This window comes from Typopeltis vanoorti, chromosome 12, assembly GCF_054136105.1.
Source record: "Typopeltis vanoorti isolate ZY-2024b chromosome 12, IOZ_Tvanoo_1.0, whole genome shotgun sequence".
NCBI lineage: Eukaryota > Metazoa > Arthropoda > Arachnida > Uropygi > Thelyphonidae > Typopeltis > Typopeltis vanoorti.
In genome coordinates, this window is record NC_143560.1 from 72,299,788 (window position 1) to 72,319,776 (window position 19,989).

Sequence of the window (19,989 nt, forward strand, 5' to 3'; positions counted from 1 at the left end):
GACACTCAGGGTAGCCCCTGAGTTTCAAAACGTTTCGATAAACATGACATAAAAAAGCTTATCATTTTATATATATATAGGGTAGATTTTATTTCATTATTTTTTTGATGAAATACTTTACCTGGAATACTCTTTCCAGTTTCTTTGTGTCAAAAAAGAACTGAAAAATTAGCCTTCAAGATGAAAAAGAAACAGTGCATTCGGGTATCCCTCTATCAATATTTGTAGTCCTGAAAAGGACTGTTTTGATGGCCTTGAAAACAAACATTTTTTATTTCATACTGTTCAGAATTTAAAATTCTTGAACAGCGTGGAACACCTTGAAGCAAGGGTAAACACACAAAGCAATTTTACACTCAGGGCACCAGATTTTTGTTTCCTTTCTGATATTTTTTTTATTACATACATAATATTTGGGTGGAGGTTTTTTTTTTATTAGCCGTTGGTGGTAGATTTTCGGGATAATAGTTGGAGTTAGCAGCGTTCAACCTCAGATGTCTGGCAGGATTTCCTGTTTTTCTGCTTGCTGAAGAAGGCGCATGTGCATGCAGCAATGCTTTCGCAATTTCTATTCTGTATTCTAGATATGTTATGGTAGACAAACATTTTTTCTTGTACAGGAGGAAACTGTTCCAAATAACAAAATCCAAACACTTCAAAATTCAAATAACATGTCCAAACACTTTTTTGTAATATTTTTTATGCTGTTTCCTCATTACAGAGTAGAATGATAGCTGCTGATCGCACCTGTCGACTCAACCCATAGTGTCGTTGTATGCACACACAGCAATGGGTTTTTCTTTCTTCAAACCATGCTTCTTCAGGGATTCCGCTGATGGATTGTGCAGGGAAGATAGCAGAAAAACATCTTTTTTGTCTTTCCAACGTAGTGCAAAGACTTTCCCTCGCTGATAAGTTCGGATTTCCCCCTTCGATAGCTTTCCTGAAGCCAGATCTGGAGGCATATTTCGCCTTTTTGCATTTACAGTACCATAACTATCTGTAAGATGCTGTAAAAGCAAATCAGCGAGTTCAGGACACATGTATAGTAATTATCCATTATAATGCAGTAACCTTTCCCCAGTAAAGGGTCTAGTAACTGCATTACTGCACGCATCGACAAGGGGAGATCTGAATATTTATCGTGCTCGATTACAGTTTGCTTTCCCGTATAAGGTTTGAAATCCCAAAGATATCCACTTTTCGATTCGCAAAGCATAAAAAATTTTACTCCATACTTCGCTTTCTTTTTGGGAATATACTGCTTACATTTCAGTCCACCTTTGAATGGCATAAGGCTTTCATCGATACTCAAGTCTCTCTCAGGAATGTAGAGTAATCTACATTTTTGACGGATTTTCATCAGAAAATCATAAATTTTGTTGAGGACTGGGCAAGGATGTGTTGCCTGATCGTATTCTTCATTATTCTGAAAATGCAAATACTTCATGATGAGACTGAATTGTTTTTCAGTCATAACATCATGAAACATTGGCGTGTTCAGAATCCAGTCTGTAGACCAATACATTTCGAGAGCGGGCTTTCGAAATGTATTTCGAAACTTCGGGTTTTTCACTTTTTTTATTCTGATATTGCATTTGAAGGATGACAGTGGTTTTAAATATTAATTTCACTTGTATCCGAATATCACATAATTTCCTGAATTATAATAATCACAAAATATGTATATTGTCTGATTTATAATTTGCTAATTTATAATAATCACCACATAGTTTCAGAATCGAAAAATTAAAGTTATGTGGAACAATTACTAGAGAAAAATAACGTATTAAATAAAAACTGTACCTATGTTTCATAACAGTTTTCGGGTGTGTGATAGTAATGCAACGGGGGGGGGGGTTAAACTATCAGAGGCGAAATAAAGTTCAATTCTATTGTAAAAATATGGAAATAAACTTTCACATTTGATATACATATTTTGAATGATAAAAATAAGCAAATGTATCGCTTACTTTAAAAATTGGAGAATAAAATATCTGAATTATGCAGAAAATATAAATTTAAATCATAACTGTTAATTTCATTTTGTAATGACCAATTATACAAGGAAACCAAGAAAGTGAAAGTACAGATTACTATACAACATGAAGAAAAAATTTAGTAATATGATTAAAGAATTTGATGTTATTCTCTATAAAGCAAAGTTGCTCAAGCGTGTCCTAAAGGAAATCTGTTAAGTATTATTCGATTTCCATGGTTTTGTACAAAAATAAAATTAATATAACCTGGAACGTCGGCAGCCGGTTTTCTTTTCTTTTTTTAAAAGAATATTCCAAATAATTATCGTGAATTAATTTCTTCGAGAACAAAGAAAAATCTTTTGTCTAGTAGCGATTAGAAAAAAATTAGCGCAAAAAAATAAAAAATTAAATTGGTTAAGTGAAGAAATTATGCAAGACCTTTATTTTGTCCAGAAATTAAAATTGTATTGTACAATAAAAAGAGAAAACAAAAATATAAATAATTTCTCTATTTTTAGTCTATCATATATAACTAAAATCCAGTTCACCAGCATGGAACAAGAAAGTCCGTTTCTTGTTATAGGCAACTGAGAGGCAGCTACGAACAGGAGATAATCCGATTAACATTTCTCTTCAGCGCGAGGGTTTATCACACCTTCTAATGGACATGACAGTCAAATTGCACTTCTTATCCAGGTTCTTTAAACAGGTGGGCTGAATCTTATCCAGATTTATTTGGACGTCTATAGACGTCCTAGCCGGTAGGAAGGTTAACTTTATTGCCTAATATGCACAACTATAGCAAAATTGTTACCATCCCATATATTCAGGGAACATCCAAAAAAAGATATCTAGAGTGCTTAATAAATATTAGCTCTGCACTACATTTAAACCATATATCAAATTTTCAACTCTCATTCGTCCACCTAAGGACAAACTCTTTTTTTTCACATCGAGGAGCATATTTAATGTCCTGTACTTGCGACCTCACTTACAATGGACACACAGGAAGAAATGTTAACATCTGCCTTGGACAACATAAAAAAATATATTCAGCACTATCATTATGGCAAGTCAGGACTAGCAGACCATGCCTTGGATACCCCTTCACACAGGATAAAATGAAGAAACCAAAAGTACAAAAAAAGAACTACACAGAAGTCATAAGTCAGAGAGATTGTTTTGGGAATCAGCAGCAGTTTCTAAACATTCTCCAAACCTCAACAAGTATGGCTGTATCAATTTACCAAAAATTTGTGAGACAGTCATTTTAAGATCAAATTAATACTTGTTTTTTTCTCTCTCTCTCTATTCAAAAACAGATGGCACCAATTGGACTTAAAACTGATCCCACTGTTAATCAAATTGTTGCTGTCTGTGTACCATGACAAACAGTTTTTGTTCTCTGAAGATGTTGTATATAATACCAGCAAAATATCAGCAAATAAGTTAAATATTATTTTCTTATCATTCTGTGTTGTAACTAATACCATCAAATAATCATCATCATCATCATCATCAAATTCCTGCCATGTACCCTCAAGGGGTGTACAGGATATGATAGTACTACATGAAAAAAATTACATCATTATTAATTTCCTATCTACAATTTTCCTCCAAATCAGTCTGTTACTTGTCAAGACTCCAACATTATCAGATCTTATATTTCTATCGTCTAAAGCACTTTGTATCGTATCAATCCACCTATATCTTGGCCTTCCTCTGGGTCGTTTTGCTGCCACCCTGGCAGAGAACACTTGTTTTGCTAATCTTTCCTCGCCCATTCTATTTAAGTGACCATACCACCTGAGATTAGCTCTGCTAACGCATTCCTGGATGCTGACAATGTCAAGTTCTTTCCTAATATCCTCGTTTTTAATATGATATTGCCATTGATGCCATCTGTTCATGCCTATAATCTTTCTCAGGACTCTCATATCTGTGGTCTCTAGTCTTTGGTCAAGTGTTTTACTTCTGACCCAGCTCTCAGATCCATAAGTTAAAACTGGTTTGAACACTGTCTTGTATACAGCTAATTTAGTGTTCCGACTAATTTCTCTCTTATTCCATATGAATTTATTCAATTGACTTCCCACCATACCAGCTTTACTGATTCTGTTGTCTATTTCTATATTTAATTTACCATCTTCAGTAAAAATCGTGCCTAAATAGCTGAAATGTTTAACTTGTTCCACAGGTTCTCCATTCACAACACAGTTAACATTTTCAATGATTCTGCCTATTTTCATTGTCTTTGTTTTTTTATTGCTGACCATCATACCATATCTATTACAACAGCTATTCACTTTAGTCAGAGAATCTTGCAGATTTGTAGCAGATTTATTTAGAAGTATAACATCAACCGCATAAAGCAAAGAGCTGACATTAACATCTCCAATTTTGATATCATGTTTAATACCACTTTCCTTCATAATGTGATCCATATAGATAATGAATAACAGAGGGGATAATGTACATCCTTGTCTCACACCAGATTTAACATTAAACCATCTTCCTGTACTTCCTTCAATTCTGACTGCTGACTTACAACTCAAATAAAGACTAAGTATTGCTTGGTATAATGCCCCATTCACACCATATAACTGCAGCGTATTGAATAGCTTCTCTCTTGGCACCTTGTCATATGCCTTTTCCAGATCGACAAAACTTAAATACAGATCTTTGTTATATTCCCATGCTTTCTCAACTATTTGTCATAAAGTGAAGATCTGATCCTGACAGCCTCTATTTGGCCTGAATCCAGCTTGTTCTTCACCAAGCTTTTCTTCCACAATTCTTCTCAACCGTTTCTCAAGTATACTTGCATAGATCTTGCCAGGAACACTCAGTAGGGAAATACCTCTGTAATTCTCACATGCAGTTTTATTTCCCTTTTTATATATGGGTACTATGAGAGCTCTACTCCAATCATCGGGAATTCGTCCCTCTGTCCAGGCTTTCTGAACTATGCAGTGCAGCCACTGTAAGACTCTTATACCACCATACTTCAGCATTTCTGGTCGAATATCATCTACTCCTGCTGCCTTTCCACATTTCAAGCCTTTGATGGCTTTTTCTACTTCAAGTATGGATATGTATTCCTGACTGCATGCCTGGTCAGTGTTTTTTACCACTGTGCTGTCATCACTGCTTGTTTCATTTAGCAGTTTTTCAAAGTAATTACTCCATACTTCAAGGATATCTTTTTCTCCAGTTTTCATGTCACCTTTATCATCTCTAATTCCTTTTACAGCACTCTTTCCTCCATTCTTAAGTTTCTTCAACAACCTCCAGAATATTTTGCCACCTTCTTGATATTTATTTTCTATATTCTTGCCAAAGTCCTCCCATGACTTTTGTTTAGCTAGTTTTACACAGTGTTTAGCATTCTTGCATTTGTCTCTATATTCTCTAAGAACACAAGCTGACTTATTTGACAGGAACTTTTGGTATGCTTTCTTCTTTTCCTTCACTGCCTCTTTAACTTCCTGTGTCCACCAGGGAGTTCTGATTTTTTTATCCTTACAAACAACCTCACCACATGCCTCTCTGGCAGAATCAATCAATGTTTTCTTCAGAGTTTGCCACTGAATCTCCAAGGTTTGATTCCTGTTCTCAAACTCTTTCATTTTTCTTCAATAATCTTTGTGTATTTTAGTCTACAGTTCACATCTGAGAGCTGCTCAACTTTTATTCGCTTTAAAACTTTCTTACATGTTATTCTTTTCAATATGAAATTCAATTTCATCCTGCTCAAGACTAAATACTGATCGCTTCCAATTTCAAATCCTCTGTACACTCTGGTGTCCTGCACCAGGGAGAAAACATCACTATCAACAATAACATAGTCAATGAGACTTTTCTTATTCCTAGCCTCTTCTCTCCATGTGAATTTGTGCACATTTTTATGTTGGAACATGGTGTTAGTAATGACCAGTCCATGTCCTGAGCAGAAATCCAACAGATATTTGCCATTATTATTAGCTTTGCTCTTTTCTCCAAATTTTCCCAAAATATTTTTGTATGTCTCACAATCATTTCCTACTCTGCTATTTAGATCCCCAACAAGGACCAACTTTTCATTTTTCATTGTGTCAGTTGCTTTTTCTAAAGCCTCAAAAAATTCCTCCACTTCTACCTTAGTAGAACCTTCTGTGGGACCATAGGCACAAATAAGTCTCATTGTCCAGTTCCCCATTCTCATATTTGCCCACATTACTCTACTTGAGACTGCCTGCCATTCAAGAAGATTAGCCTCATATTTTGTGTTGAATACTATGGCTACTCCTTCTTTTCCTTGATTGTCATTGCCTGAATATAACATTTTGTATTTATTGCTCAGAAAGAGCTCACCAGTTTTGGTCTTTTTTGTTTCAGTCACCCCTATTATGTCAATCTGGTACTTATCTAATTCCTCAGCTAGCTCCATTTCTTTGCCATTCAGGCTTCTTACGTTGATAGTACCGATCTTTAACTCTGGTGATGTTGAGTTGGGGTTTATTTTCAGATTTGTTCCAGTAGCTGACTTTTCGCTGTTCGCCCTGGTTCCCTGGCGAAAACAACGGGGGCCTTGTTTAACCGGGCGACGCCCCAGCCGGCATGAAATTTTGTCATGTTGTACCATCATTCTATATTTTGGTTTAACCAATAAGAATACAATTTGGTCGGCTAAATCCCAAATCAAATAAACTGACATGAAATGTGAACAAAGCCTTTGTACTTTTCTTTCTTTTGCTTAACCATCAGCTCAGCTAAATTACAACTAGCATTATTGGTTGTAATAATAACTTGCAGTAGTAGCAGGTCCACTTGCAGTATTTGAAGTGCCTGTCTACCCAGAATGGCTTTTATGCCTAAATAATTTTTGTATATAAATTGCATATGTTCTCTTGGACAGAATGCCTGGCTGTGAGAGAATAAAAAAAGTTTCTAAGAGGAAACACCCTGATATATCTATATGGACCTGACTAACTCACCAAGTGTCCTGATAAAGATTATCTGCATCGTCTTACCAATCAAAAGAATTTCACAGAAACCAACTGAACAACAGAGGAAACCAGTTTTAACACCACAGAAATTTCATAGGCATTTGTTAATTTTTTTCTTCATTTGTATTATCATTAAATGTCTATTTAAATGACTATTCAAACTGTTTTAAAGGTTTTACATTTACTAAAAAAAGTGAATCTCAATGCAAGACAAATGATTTATATGGATTTCGTATGATAAAACAATACTAATATTTATTATTATTTGACACCTCCAGGGAGTCCAATTTCATTGTTAAACAAATGTTTACCAAGAAAAATTCACCATTCTTTTATACCCTTTGCTATAACTATTTACTGCAATCCATTATAAATAAAGTGGGATATAAGTGGCTGATAAAATAAACAAACCTTCACTTAACATATAATATATATCTGTAAGGAGAGCAATAACTGGAGGTAAACATCAACAATATCTTAATTATAACTGAAACCAATATACTGAAAATGAAATTTAAGATAAATCTACATAATTACTAGCAACTTAAAACACAGTGAGTTACATGACATCTAATTGTTTAATATCTGCCCTTCTAGTTGGCTGATATTTTCAAACTATAGTATAACAGAATCAGTCATTCTAGGTTATTATTATTATCAATCCTACACCATTCCAGGGTCATTTTCCATAGATTCATTTTGATTACTCTTCTTTGTCTTCTTAAAAGTAGAATAATGTTCTCCATGTCAGGTGACTAACCTGGCAATGGATAGTCCGGTGATAGGACTGGTAGCTTAAGGCTTCTGGACTAGCCTTCTTCCAAATTTAAACTCACAGGAGGAATATGGTATATTGAAGAGGAAAGAGTAGATTATAGTAGAATTATAGTAGAAGTTTATAGGACATAATTAAAATATATAAACGCAAATGGATGGAACACGTTGAAAGAATGAAAACAGCAAGATTACCAAAACAAGCCTTAAATTACAAACCGTTAGGAAAAAGATGACTTCTAAGGCCAGAATAGGCCAATCTAGGCCTAAATCATGATGATGATGATCAATCCTACACATGAGATGATGCAAAAGCTATAGCAACAAAATTTAGGATTTCCATTAGAATTTCCATTTTTGGTGATTCCATTTTTGTAGCTTTACTGATTATCTGAACAGTGAACCCTTATCTAATATTTAAAAAGTTCAAAACCTGAAGCATTGTAATGCTTTATTTGCAATTTTATCAATTATATGAAAAACCAATCCCTCTATAACTGAAAAGTTTGAAAAATTGTTGTGATGTCATTATTTGTAATTTTACCAACTACGTGAAGATCAAATTCTCAAGTATGACAACTCTCTGGATGTGAGAGACGTGAGCATAGAAGAGCAAAAGGTTGAGCACAAGAACCTTACTGAGGGATCAGAAAGTGACTGCTGCTGCCATTTGAGTAGGAGAAAAGTTTTACCTGGACAAAGTTTACATAGGCTTTCAAGAATGCATCCATCCATTCTCATCCTCTAGTTCTTTGACAGTAGTGTTCAGAGGTTTTGTGTGAAACAGGAAATGAAGGCCCTCACAGAAAGGACAATTTCAGATGAAAAAGAAGCATACAAATCTCAGAGGTCATGTGGGTTGATCTGCAGAAAAGGAAATATGGACAAGGTTATGGTCAGAGTTGTCAAGAGGAGTTAACATTTACAAAACATATGAGGGGACAGCTACTTAAAGAAAAGTCCAGGATGGTGAGAGAATGATGAGAATTATCTAGTATCTAATTAATAGGTAAATAATTTGTTAAAACATTAATGACAGAAATAATTCACTTCTCTTCCAACTTGATCTGTAAAGGTTGAATTATCAACGCTGAAATCTCAAAGAAAGATGATGTCACTGTTTAGATAAGAAATCAGCTTTCAGAGCTATCTCTGAAATATATTATTTATACAATCAAAGAGGTCAATGTGATGATCAAACCTTAGGAGCACAATAAATGAGAGCAACAAAGTGATGCCAGGAAATCCAGATAATGAGGATATAAGGTTTATAGTATACCCACAGATACAAGACCCTTCGACACTTCTGTACATGTCAAAAGAAGGAGAATCCATTCTGATAATAGGGTAATCAATCCGTATTGTGGGATGAGTGTTTATTATTACACATCAAAAAATTAACTTCTCTTTTAAGATCATTGTAATTTTTAAAGTGGTAACTATTTTGCTTGTATAACAGTTGGAAAATTTTACATATAAAGTACGTGATTTCACGTGTTGGTGACAAATTCGTACACCACCTTATTTCTTTCTTCTCTCCAACATGAATCGACTCTTCTTGGCAGTCTGCCAATGAGAGCTCTCGCTTATGTGGTTGGACTATAGCAATCTCTAACAGAATATTTTATGGAATTCTATAGGGCGATTGTATTAGCTTAAATTATGTTCTTTAGCTGAACCTCTGCAATAACACTTCCTTCCATTGAATATAAAATAATTTTAAAGCAGTATAACAAAGCAATGCACTGATATTAAATATTGAACAAATGTTCGATATTTAAAATATCAATTCAAAACGATCAAACTTACCATGATATTTAAAATCATAGTTTCCAACAGATAAATTACTACTGAGTATTCCATCGGTGACAGGAAAATGACAGTTAGATACAGTATCATTCAACATTTTTTTAGCTACAGCAGATGGTGGAGGTTGAAAGTTCATATTCTTCATAACGATTCGTAGATTTTTAATGCTGTATGAAAATCCAGACTGATCTCGAATAGATACTAAAGACAGAAAAAAAAAAGAAAAAAAAACAAATATATACAGAAAAAAAAAGTTAGCCACATCTGAAAATTACAAAATGTTTCCAATAAGTTTTATAGTTTTTATCAGAAATTGCATATAATATATGATAATGACCACATATTAGATTTTTAAAAAAATAAATAATATAAGGCTGATTTTTTAAGTTTATATTGCAATTATAAGCACAGAACACTCTTGAAGCCACACTATTCTAGTAACGGAAACAAAAGTGATTATTTCAAATTAAAGTTGATACTAATGATATCGCTTGTGTTTTCAACATATATACTAATTCAATAGGAATTATCTGCACTGATTGTTTTGAAAAGCTCTTGGCCTATGCAGGAAAAAGATTGTAATGCTCTATTAATAATCTTAGTAAATTTCAGTTTTTTTTGTTTTTTTTTAATGTTCTATCACATCAAAAAAGTAGCAAAATGATCCAAGGATTGCAAACTAACTCTAGCTTAAGCTTCTCTACTAAAACAATTACTGAAACAGCCAAAAAAATCTTGGTAAACATGTAAAAAAGCATGTTGGCAATGTTCATCTTTGATTTTTTTTTGCAGTTTGCAGTTTAATTCACAACACAAAAAATAAAAATAAATAAATAAAATAATACGATGTATTTAATTATTAGGCTACTAATATTTTACTGGTTTATACACAGCATCTTCAGAGCACAAAAAATCTTGTCACAGTACACAAACAGCAAAGATTGGTTAATAGTGGAGAATGGTTTAAAATTGTAATGACCAAGACATAGTCCTAATGAAAGATAATACCATTGTTGTTAACCAAATTCTGGATCCTAGTTCTCACAAGCTTCTCCAACAACTTAACTACAACACCTGACACACAGATAAAGCTATAGTTTGATGCTTAAGGTGATAGAACTCAAGCAACAAACTATAGACCTATCTGTGTGTCAGGTGTTGGAGTTAAGTTGTTGGAGAAGCTTGTGAGAACTAGGATCCAGAATTGGGTTGACAACAATGGTATTATCTTTCATGGACAGCATGGATTTACTAAAGGGAGGTCATGTTTTAGTAATCTACTTACTTATTACATAAAGTGACTGCTTCCATGTACAGAGGAGAAGGATACATAGTAATATACTTAAGATTTCACAAAGGCTTTTGATAGATTACTGCATGATAAGTTGATAGTCAAACTAGAGTGGATGGGGTTGGATATTACATTGGTGCATTGGATTGGAGATTGGCTATCCGATAGGTATCAACAAGTTGTGTATGGGGGAGCGATATCCAGGAAAAGGAAAGTTACTAGTGGTGTGCCTCAGGGGTCTGTTTTAGGGCCATTGCTGTTTAACTTGTATATTAATGATATTGGTGAAGATTTGGATGGAGATATTCAGTTGTTTGCAAATGATGCAAAGTTGGGACGAACCATGAAGAGTAGAGAAGATGTTGTGGACTTACAAGAAGACTTGAATAAATTGAGTGATTAAGCATGGGAATGGGGATGAGAGTTCAATGTTGCAAAGTGTAAGATTTTAAAATTTGGAAAACAAAAATGGGATGCAGAATTTATGCTTGGTGAGGATATATTGTCGGAGGTGGAGGAAATAAGAGATCTGGGGATGATAGTGGATAAGGATCTCAAATTAGGGGACACACAGCCAAAATTGTGAAGACAACACAAAGGCTTCTGGGAATGATGCTGAGGACACTGACCTGTAGAAGTAGAGAGATTCTTGTTCCATTGTATAAGGCTTTGATTAGGCCACAAATGGACTATTGTGCCCAGGTTTGGTCACCTGGTTTTCAGAAGGATGAAGAGATTTTGGAAAGGGCCCAGAGGCGACTGACTAAGGTAGTTTCTAACCTCTGGAATGTCGAGTATGAGGAAAGATTGAGAAGATGCAACTTGCAGAGTCTGGTGGACAGGAGGAAGAGGGGAGATATCATAGAGACCTACAAGTTTTTAAGGGGTTGTCATCGGATCAATGCTGGAGAGGTTCTACAGAAAATAGTGAGCGATCAGGGGTGAACCAGAGGTCATCCCTGAAAACTGTATAAAGAGGGTGTGAGTAGGGGAGTAAGAAGCAGGTTTTTTTTATTCAGAGTTGTGAATGATTAGAATGCCTTGCCTAAGTGTGTGGTGTCTGCAGAGAATTTGAGTGTATTTAAAACACGATATGATAGGCTGTGTGTATGATAAAAGGACCTCCTAGATGAGTCTTTGACTCCATAGGGTCTTAGGTAATAATAATAATTTTGAGGTCTAGTGTTGGATAAAGAGAGGTTCTACAAGTATTAATTTGATCATAAAATAATTGTTGTGCAGATTTTTGGGAAGTTGATACAGCTGTACTTGTTGAGGATGGAATGTTTCATGGCTGCTAACTCCAAAAACAGTACTTCTGACTTATAATAATCTTTATGTAGCACTTTGGTATATTTCCATCTAATCCTATATGAATGGATGTCCAAAGCATGGTCTGCAGTCTGCATAATGATGCTGGCAAATGGATTTGTATCCAAGGGAGATGTTAACAGACCTTCCTATTTGCCAATAGTAAGCCAGCACACGTATAAGGCACTTCATATACTCCTGAATGTGATAAAGGAAGGTGTTTGTTCTTAGGCAAACAGATGAGGGCTGTTAGTTTGATATGTAGCATGGAGGTTATATTTATTATGTACACAGACTAACTTTCCTGACATACCCAGAACATGGCAGTTTTTACTATGATCCTATATTAAAAGAAGAATGGGAGGGGAGGACATTTAGTATTTTATCTATTATATGGTGAGAAAGTGGAGATCATAGACACTGACTAAAAATGCGTAGGTGAAGGTAGGCAAATTCAATATCACTGGCTCTATGTGCGAGTGTTTTTAGGATGCTATACTGATAGGATAGATCGTTCATAATGTGGTGTGACTGCTACCTTTGCTACCATTGTTATGGCAAAGTCATAAACAAACATGTTTTGGACACCAGGTTCACATGGAATTAGATGACAAAATCAAAATGTGCTATATAAAAGTCATCACAAGTTGGAGAGAGTGTTTTAGAGACAGCAGTCACCATGAAACATTTCCCAAAATCTCAATGACTATGGCTGTATCAATTTGCAAAAAATCTGGGAGACAATCATTTTAAGATCAAAATAATACTTGGGAAACTTCTCTTGATCTAATTTCTGCTGTTATAACAAACTATACTCTGAAGATGCTGGGCATAAACTGCAAAAAAATCAAAAGATGAAATCTTAATAAACACCTAAAATAGTATATTTCAGGCTATTTATCCCCATTTAAATTTTTTTTGGTTACTACTTTGTGTTGTTTGATCTCTCATGATCCAATAGATTCTCTACTTTTCTCACCATGTAAACATCATATTGTGAGTATTGTTTTTTTTTCCCCACTCCCCAAGTAAGCAGTATTTTAAAATAACACAGAAATAAGGAAACTGTTTGGGTGATATAAAGGGTATTTTAACATTTTGCTCTTTTAAGATCTTTGCAAATTTTACTAACAATTACCTATGTTATATGTAGGCAGCCAGATTGGCTTAGTTGGAATAGCAGCTAAGGCTATGGGGCAAGCATATTATGTCTGTTAATTGCATGTAAGATCTGATAATGTTGGAGTCTTGATGGGTAACAGAATGATTTGGAGGAAAATTGTAGATAAGAAGTTAGTAATGATGTAGTACTATCATATCCTGTACACCCCTTGGGGGTACATATCACGAATTTGATGATGATGAATTGCATGTAATCCCCAGCCAGTCTAACTGTTTATAGACCTGAGTTTCTAGGACAACAGCATACAGAAAAACAGTCAAATGAATGACCTGAAAAAGCAATGCTAACTGATTTGTAAGCTGTCCAAGAAATGAATCTAAAAAATGTCACAAAAATTATCATTTGTTATTCACATAATCTCATGTGAAATCAAGATACACCCAATAAAATCGGTCATAGTATTTAAAGGATTCTTCTTGTTGCAATAGCCTTCCATCAAAATTTGCAGATGATTGTTTTTCATATATGGTATGTATAATCAACACAAGTAATTTAAAAAGTGCTATAGAAAAGGCGCTTTTTAAACAATAATGAGATGCTATATGCCAAACTGGAAGAAGGGGGGGGATGCAATTTCGCACCTTTTGTTTTAACCTACTATATGTATGCAAATAAAATATTTACATATAATTTTTTTTTTTTAGGCTGGCACCTCCTTCCAAAATACAATATAATGACATTACATTTTATGATTTTTCTAAGAGTCCAATAATGTTTCCTATTTTATATTTCTAACAAACTCATAGGAGAGCCTCTGTACCTCAGTCTATTTTGACAAAGCCCTCTGGGTGGAAAGACCTGTGCTTAAATTCCATTTATGATGCAAACTTTTACCCGAGTTTTTCATTTGGAGATGAGTTAGCCAGAGGTGGCAGGAATTTTCCTCCCAAAAGCTTGGATTTCTGGAGGCAATTTATTTAACAATGGTTTTTACATAGATAAATCCTTCATCTTTTGTGAGAATTCTATCATTTTTTCCAAAAATCTCCATCATTCTCTATACACTTCTGCCATCATAAATGAGATGCTATATGCCAACCCCATAAGACTTCACTTCAATGTCAGAACTCTTCATGAGTAGCTTGTTTCAGCTCCTCACTATATGCAAAATGACATCCTGGAGTGCATCCTTCAAAGGATCAAACAGGTGGTAGCTAGAGGATGCCAGATCTATGCTATAAGCAGGATAAGGAAATTCTTCTCTTCTTCTTCCCTTCACGTATTAGGCCTAGTGGCCTGTTATGGAGCTATCCTTAGCTCTTCTAAGCCGTACTCATCCCGAGGATAAGGTGGCTAGCCCTATGCCTCCTGGTGTGTCCTATGACTCTAGCCTGTGTGCTCACAGGGCCGGTTTGCCTGCTTGCGAGATGAAAAACCCCAGATAAACTGGGGAGAAAACCCTCTTTCCACACCCAAGACTGGCTAATTTGGCTGTGGCTGAGAAAGATCCTTAAGCTCCTCACGTCAGTGACGGGAATCGAACTTAGGACACTCCTTTCCCAGGCATATGGTTACAAAGCGCATAGCCACTCAGCTAACCATGCTCCAACCAAATATTGCAATTACATCCTTTATGTGCAAACTGGTGTGAGGTTCAATATTCTCATGTAGAAGGAGGACCTCAATCATGTTTCTGGTGGGCTGTGCTCATCTAATAGGTTTCTTCTCCATACATATAAACATTTTTCAGAGAGGTATGAATTTTCACTGGACTCATCTCTACTGCAATAAAGAATTCAATCGCTATTCTCTGCTTCATACATGCATCTATAACATGGGCCATTTAAAACTACTTGTGTGCTGTTCTCCTATGACCAATCACAGAGCCACTGATTATGGTATAATTTGAAACTACTACTGTCCACTCAGTAATATGTAAAGTTGTCTGTTGTGCTCAAATAAATAAATAAAAATAAAAATGTTAATAAAATAAAAACAAATTCATGGGATTTCTCTATACTTGATGCTTAGCGATGGACACTCAAGTGCAATATTTGAGTCATGATAGCTTGTAAGAATGTTATTAAATGTATAATACTTGATGACCTCTCCTCATATACTGCTTGAAGGTATGTAGGATCTAAATATTAAGATTTTACTGTTATAAAGAAACTAGCATACAAAACAAGTATATTATTTTCATGCATCATCATCTGGGATTTTTCAAAGGTTAGTATATAATGCAAACATTATATCATTATAACTCACATCTGGCTTTTTCTAACTTTTAACATCCAGTTTCTTACATGTCTTGAATATGACATGTAGTGGTCTATTGTTGTAATGTATTTGCTGAGATCCCTCATACATTGTTGTCACACACACAAAAACTTGCAAGTAACAAAAGATATAAATCTGACATGCTTTTACAGAAATATATAAAAGCATGCCAAGCTTGTGGCCAAGTCATCATTTTAGTTTTTACCAGTGAGAGTTATTTGTACAGCTTTCCGATTTTTTTTTTTTTTCATGTGCGTGTATCTCCACTTAAATTCTTTTCAGTTACTTCTTGTCTGATGTCCCCTGATCTTATAAATCCTCTACCTTTCTCACCATATTGTGAGTGTCCTGTTCTCCCTCCCACCCACCCCCTTCCCTGAGCAAGCAGCATTTTAAAATAACACAGAAATAAGGAATCCGTTTAGGTGATATATAAAGGCATTTTAATATTTTTAAGATCTTGGCAAATTTTACTAACAATCATTTGAAACAGAACATGAAGCATATGAAGGATGTTTTTTTTTTTTGTTTCTCTACTGCTGAAATATGTTTGCACTATTTTAGAGTAATATCCAGTTGTTGTTTTTTTTGTTTATACAAAGATCTTAGTTCTTTTTGCTATCTCTAGTTATGTTTTTTGTCCTGTGTTTCGGTGTTCAAATGCTGCCTGCTTTTTTGTGCAGGATAATTGGCTAACCCAACTAGGGTATGTGGGTCAGCTCATCATCCTGAATAGAGAAATGGAATTTATGGAACACATGAAAAATATGAAAACATTATAAACTATGGTAGTGATGAAGACTGCAACATATTTAAGAAAGATTACTGTTTCAATGTACAAGAGCCTAAGTCAGATATGGCTAGATGACCAAATCTGTAGAGGTAATGCATATTTCAAACTAATCAGTTTGAAACAGCTGTCAGGTCAGTGAAACCTATCAAAATGGACCAATAGGAAGTGAATATATGGACGCTTGGGCAAAACGATCATCTCTCCTATAAGATCTGGCTAGTGTATTCCCATAAGCCCTGGTCAAATTTCGTACTAAACTTTTATAATACAGCATGTTATTAGTGAGCTGGACAGCCGATGCAGGTTATGCAATACATTGTTACATCACCTGCACTGCATGTGAAAAAGGGAGAGACAGTAACTTAAGACCTGAAGATGAAACATGGCAGCAGCCATTTCGCACCTCCAAAAGCAGGGTGATGGTCATTTCAAGACAATAAAAGACATCTCTCACATGAAGTGATGCTCATCCTAATGCAAAGCAATACACATGATCTATGGGAGATCCATGCTGCTTTGCAATATACAATGGGCAGCTTGATATGAAGTCAACAGCTCGAAACAGTTTAGTCGTGAAGATACTTCTTATGCAAACTTTTGTTTGCTCAGGTAAGTAAAACATGGAAACATAGTAAAAATTTTATAAAAAAAAAAAAAAAAAGTCCTCATCAAGTGTAAGTTTAAGTAAAGTCAGATGGAAAAAGTAGTTAATGCCAAGTCTTGCAATTGCCTTGGTGATGATTAAGGCAATTACTAAATGTCCATACTATGGAATATATTACAATAAAGAGACAGTAGATTACAATTAATTGGGCTACATCGGGAACAGAATAATTTGACCCAATTAAGAAGTTGACAATTAAATGAAGTTGCATATCACAAGTTTAAAAAGTGTACGTATGTAAGAGAAATTACAAGTTTAGACAAGTTTTTCATTTATTGTGTAGCAAAATTACTGACTTACAGATAAACTTAAACAATTGACTTGAATTAAAGTAAAATATTGCCATAAAAATATTTTATGGCAAAACTCTTCATAGTTTCTGAAAGTTTATTTTTCACTTGGTTAGACTATAATAAATTTAGTTTAATCCTTTATCCAAGTGTGAGCAAACAAAGTTTGCACCTGAAAATATCTTCAGGACTGAGGTAAGGTAGTACAACACCGGGAAACTTGTAGCAAAGGTGGACCATGCTAACATCACTCCTATCTCAATATCTCCCATAATGCAAAACACATCTCCTTGCGGATATGTACAATGTTTTGCATTAAGGGAAGAGCCACTACGAGTTTTTGGAAAGGTTTCGCTTTGTTTAAGGGAAACAAAGGGAAATCTTTCCAAAAACTCGTAAAATCCCCAGATCACCCAATAATGAGTGACCCACAGGATCAGAAAGTCAGAAACGCTCATTTGCTCATCTGGAAGGGTAACAGCAACAGCCATACCTCAGTTAACTTCTAAAGCATTGCCATTCATTACCCCACCACGCAGGCCCTGGGTTACAGCAACAGCAGAGCCTCAGTTAAAACTTCAGGGGCTACAGCATTGTCATTCCTCACCCAAGCTTCCAACTGGTTTCGACCATTATTGAGGTCTCATCAGTAGGAGGCAGATCCAAACATGGAGATACCACAGCAGAAGCAATGGAGAGTTCATCTTTACCTATAGGAGTTGCCAAAAGGTGTGTCACCTTATTATTAAATTACTCTGGATTTATAGAAAGATGTTGAAAGTTTATTTTTCACTTGGTTAGACTATAATAAATTTAATTTAATCCAAGTGTGAGCAAACAAAGTTTGCGCCTGAAGATATCTTCAGGACTGAGGTAGGTAGTACAACACCGGGCAACTCGTAGCAAAGGTGGACCAAGCTAACATCACTCCTATCTCAGTATCTCCCATAATGCAAAACACATCTCTTTGTGGATATGTATAATGTTATGCATTAAGGGAAGGGCCACTACCCAGATCGGTTTCGACCTTTATTGAGGTCTCGTCAGTGGGAGCCAGGCCCAGAAATGGAGATACCAAGGCAAAGGAAATGGAGAGGTCATCTTTACCTGTAGGAGTTGCCTAGGAGATGTGTTTTGCATTATGGGAGATACTGAGATAGGAGTGATGTTAGCTTGGTCCACCTTTGCTATGAGTTGCACTACCTTACCTCAGTTCCTGAAGATATTTTCAGGCGCAAACTTTCTTTGCTCACACTTGGATTAAATTAAATTTATTATAGTCTAACCAAGTGAAAAATAAACTTTCAACATCTTTCTATAAATCCAGAGTAATTTAATAATAAGGTGGCAAACCTTTTAGCAACTCCTATAGGTAAAGATGATCTCTCCATTGCTTCTGCCTTGGTATCTCCACTTCTGGGCCTGTCTCCCACTGACGAGACCTCAATAAAGGTCGAAACCAGTCTGGGTAGTGGCCCTTCCTTTAATGCATAATATTATACATATCTGCAAGGAGATGTGTTTTGCATTATGGGAGATACTGAGATAGGAGTGATGTTAGCTCAGTCCACCTTTGTTACGAGTTGCCTGGTGTTGTACCAGCTTACCTCGGTCCTGAAGATATTTTCAGGTGCAAACTTTGTTTGCTCACACTTGGATAAAGGATTAAACTAAATTCATTATATAGTTCACCCACAGATTAGAGACCCTTCGACACTTCTACGCATGTCAACAGAAGGAGAATCCATTCCAATAATAGGGTAATCAGTTCGTATTGTGGGATGAGTTATTTATTATTACAAGTGGGAAAATTAATTTCTCTTTTATGATCATTGTAGTTAACTATGTTGGTTGTATAACAGTTGGAAAATTTTACCTATAAAGCACGTGATTTCGAGTGTTGCCAACCAATTCGTACGTCCTTCATTTTTTTCCCCTTCAGCATGAATCGACTATTCTTGGCAAGTTTCCAAGTGTAGATCTCTAAAGCGTGGGCATACTATATCTTCATAGTTTCTGATGTGATTTGCATCTAATACAATGTCATTTGCACTGTTCACCATATTTAGTATTTCCATGACTGAATGCTTAAAATGATAGTAAGCAAAACAGTTTGGAATGGTCTTGCTGCTTATACCTTGCCAACTACAGCCATAAACTGCATTGCTTGTAAAAGATGAACTTTTACACTGATGTCCTTAGCAACTATCAAGAACCAGTAAAAGTTTTCTTACTTTTAAAATTCAGATATCATCAATGCATTTTTCTCTGCATGGTACAAAACTGGTAAACTCTCTTTTGTAATCCTTTGTTAGTTATTAGAAAAAGGACAAACCTTGTCCTTTTTCTAATAACTAACAGCTTTTGTTCACCAGTTCCTGACATATTTGAACACCATAACTATTACAAATCCATTGCTTTCATTCATCCAAACAGTATAGCATGATCATTCTATACTGTTTACCATCCACATTGGATGGTTCTCACAGGGAACCATCCAATGTGGCATGATAAAATAGCTCTTTTGTCAGCCTCGCAGAAGTTATCAACACTAAATTTTTGAAGCAAAAAAAAAAAAAGTAGAGGTTATTGGTGAGCCCAATTAAATAGCATTGTGTCCAAATAAACAAATCAAATTGTTATATTTTCATTTTTTTGTTCTTCCAGACTTGTCCCAATAAAAT

General features: G+C 35.2%; 1 protein-coding gene across 3 annotated transcripts in view; it reads right to left on the reverse strand.

Annotated features, from left to right (window-relative positions):
• l(3)76BDm (trafficking protein particle complex subunit 8 homolog l(3)76BDm) overlaps positions 1-19,989 on the reverse strand; it is a 447,636-nt gene that overhangs the window by 391,446 nt on the left and 36,201 nt on the right. For all 3 annotated transcript variants that reach the window (XM_090401248.1, XM_090401249.1, XM_090401247.1), the window contains exon 2: positions 9,554-9,754. In XM_090401248.1, the coding sequence (XP_090257374.1) occupies positions 9,554-9,754 (201 nt within the window). The remainder of the gene's footprint in view (positions 1-9,553; positions 9,755-19,989) is intronic.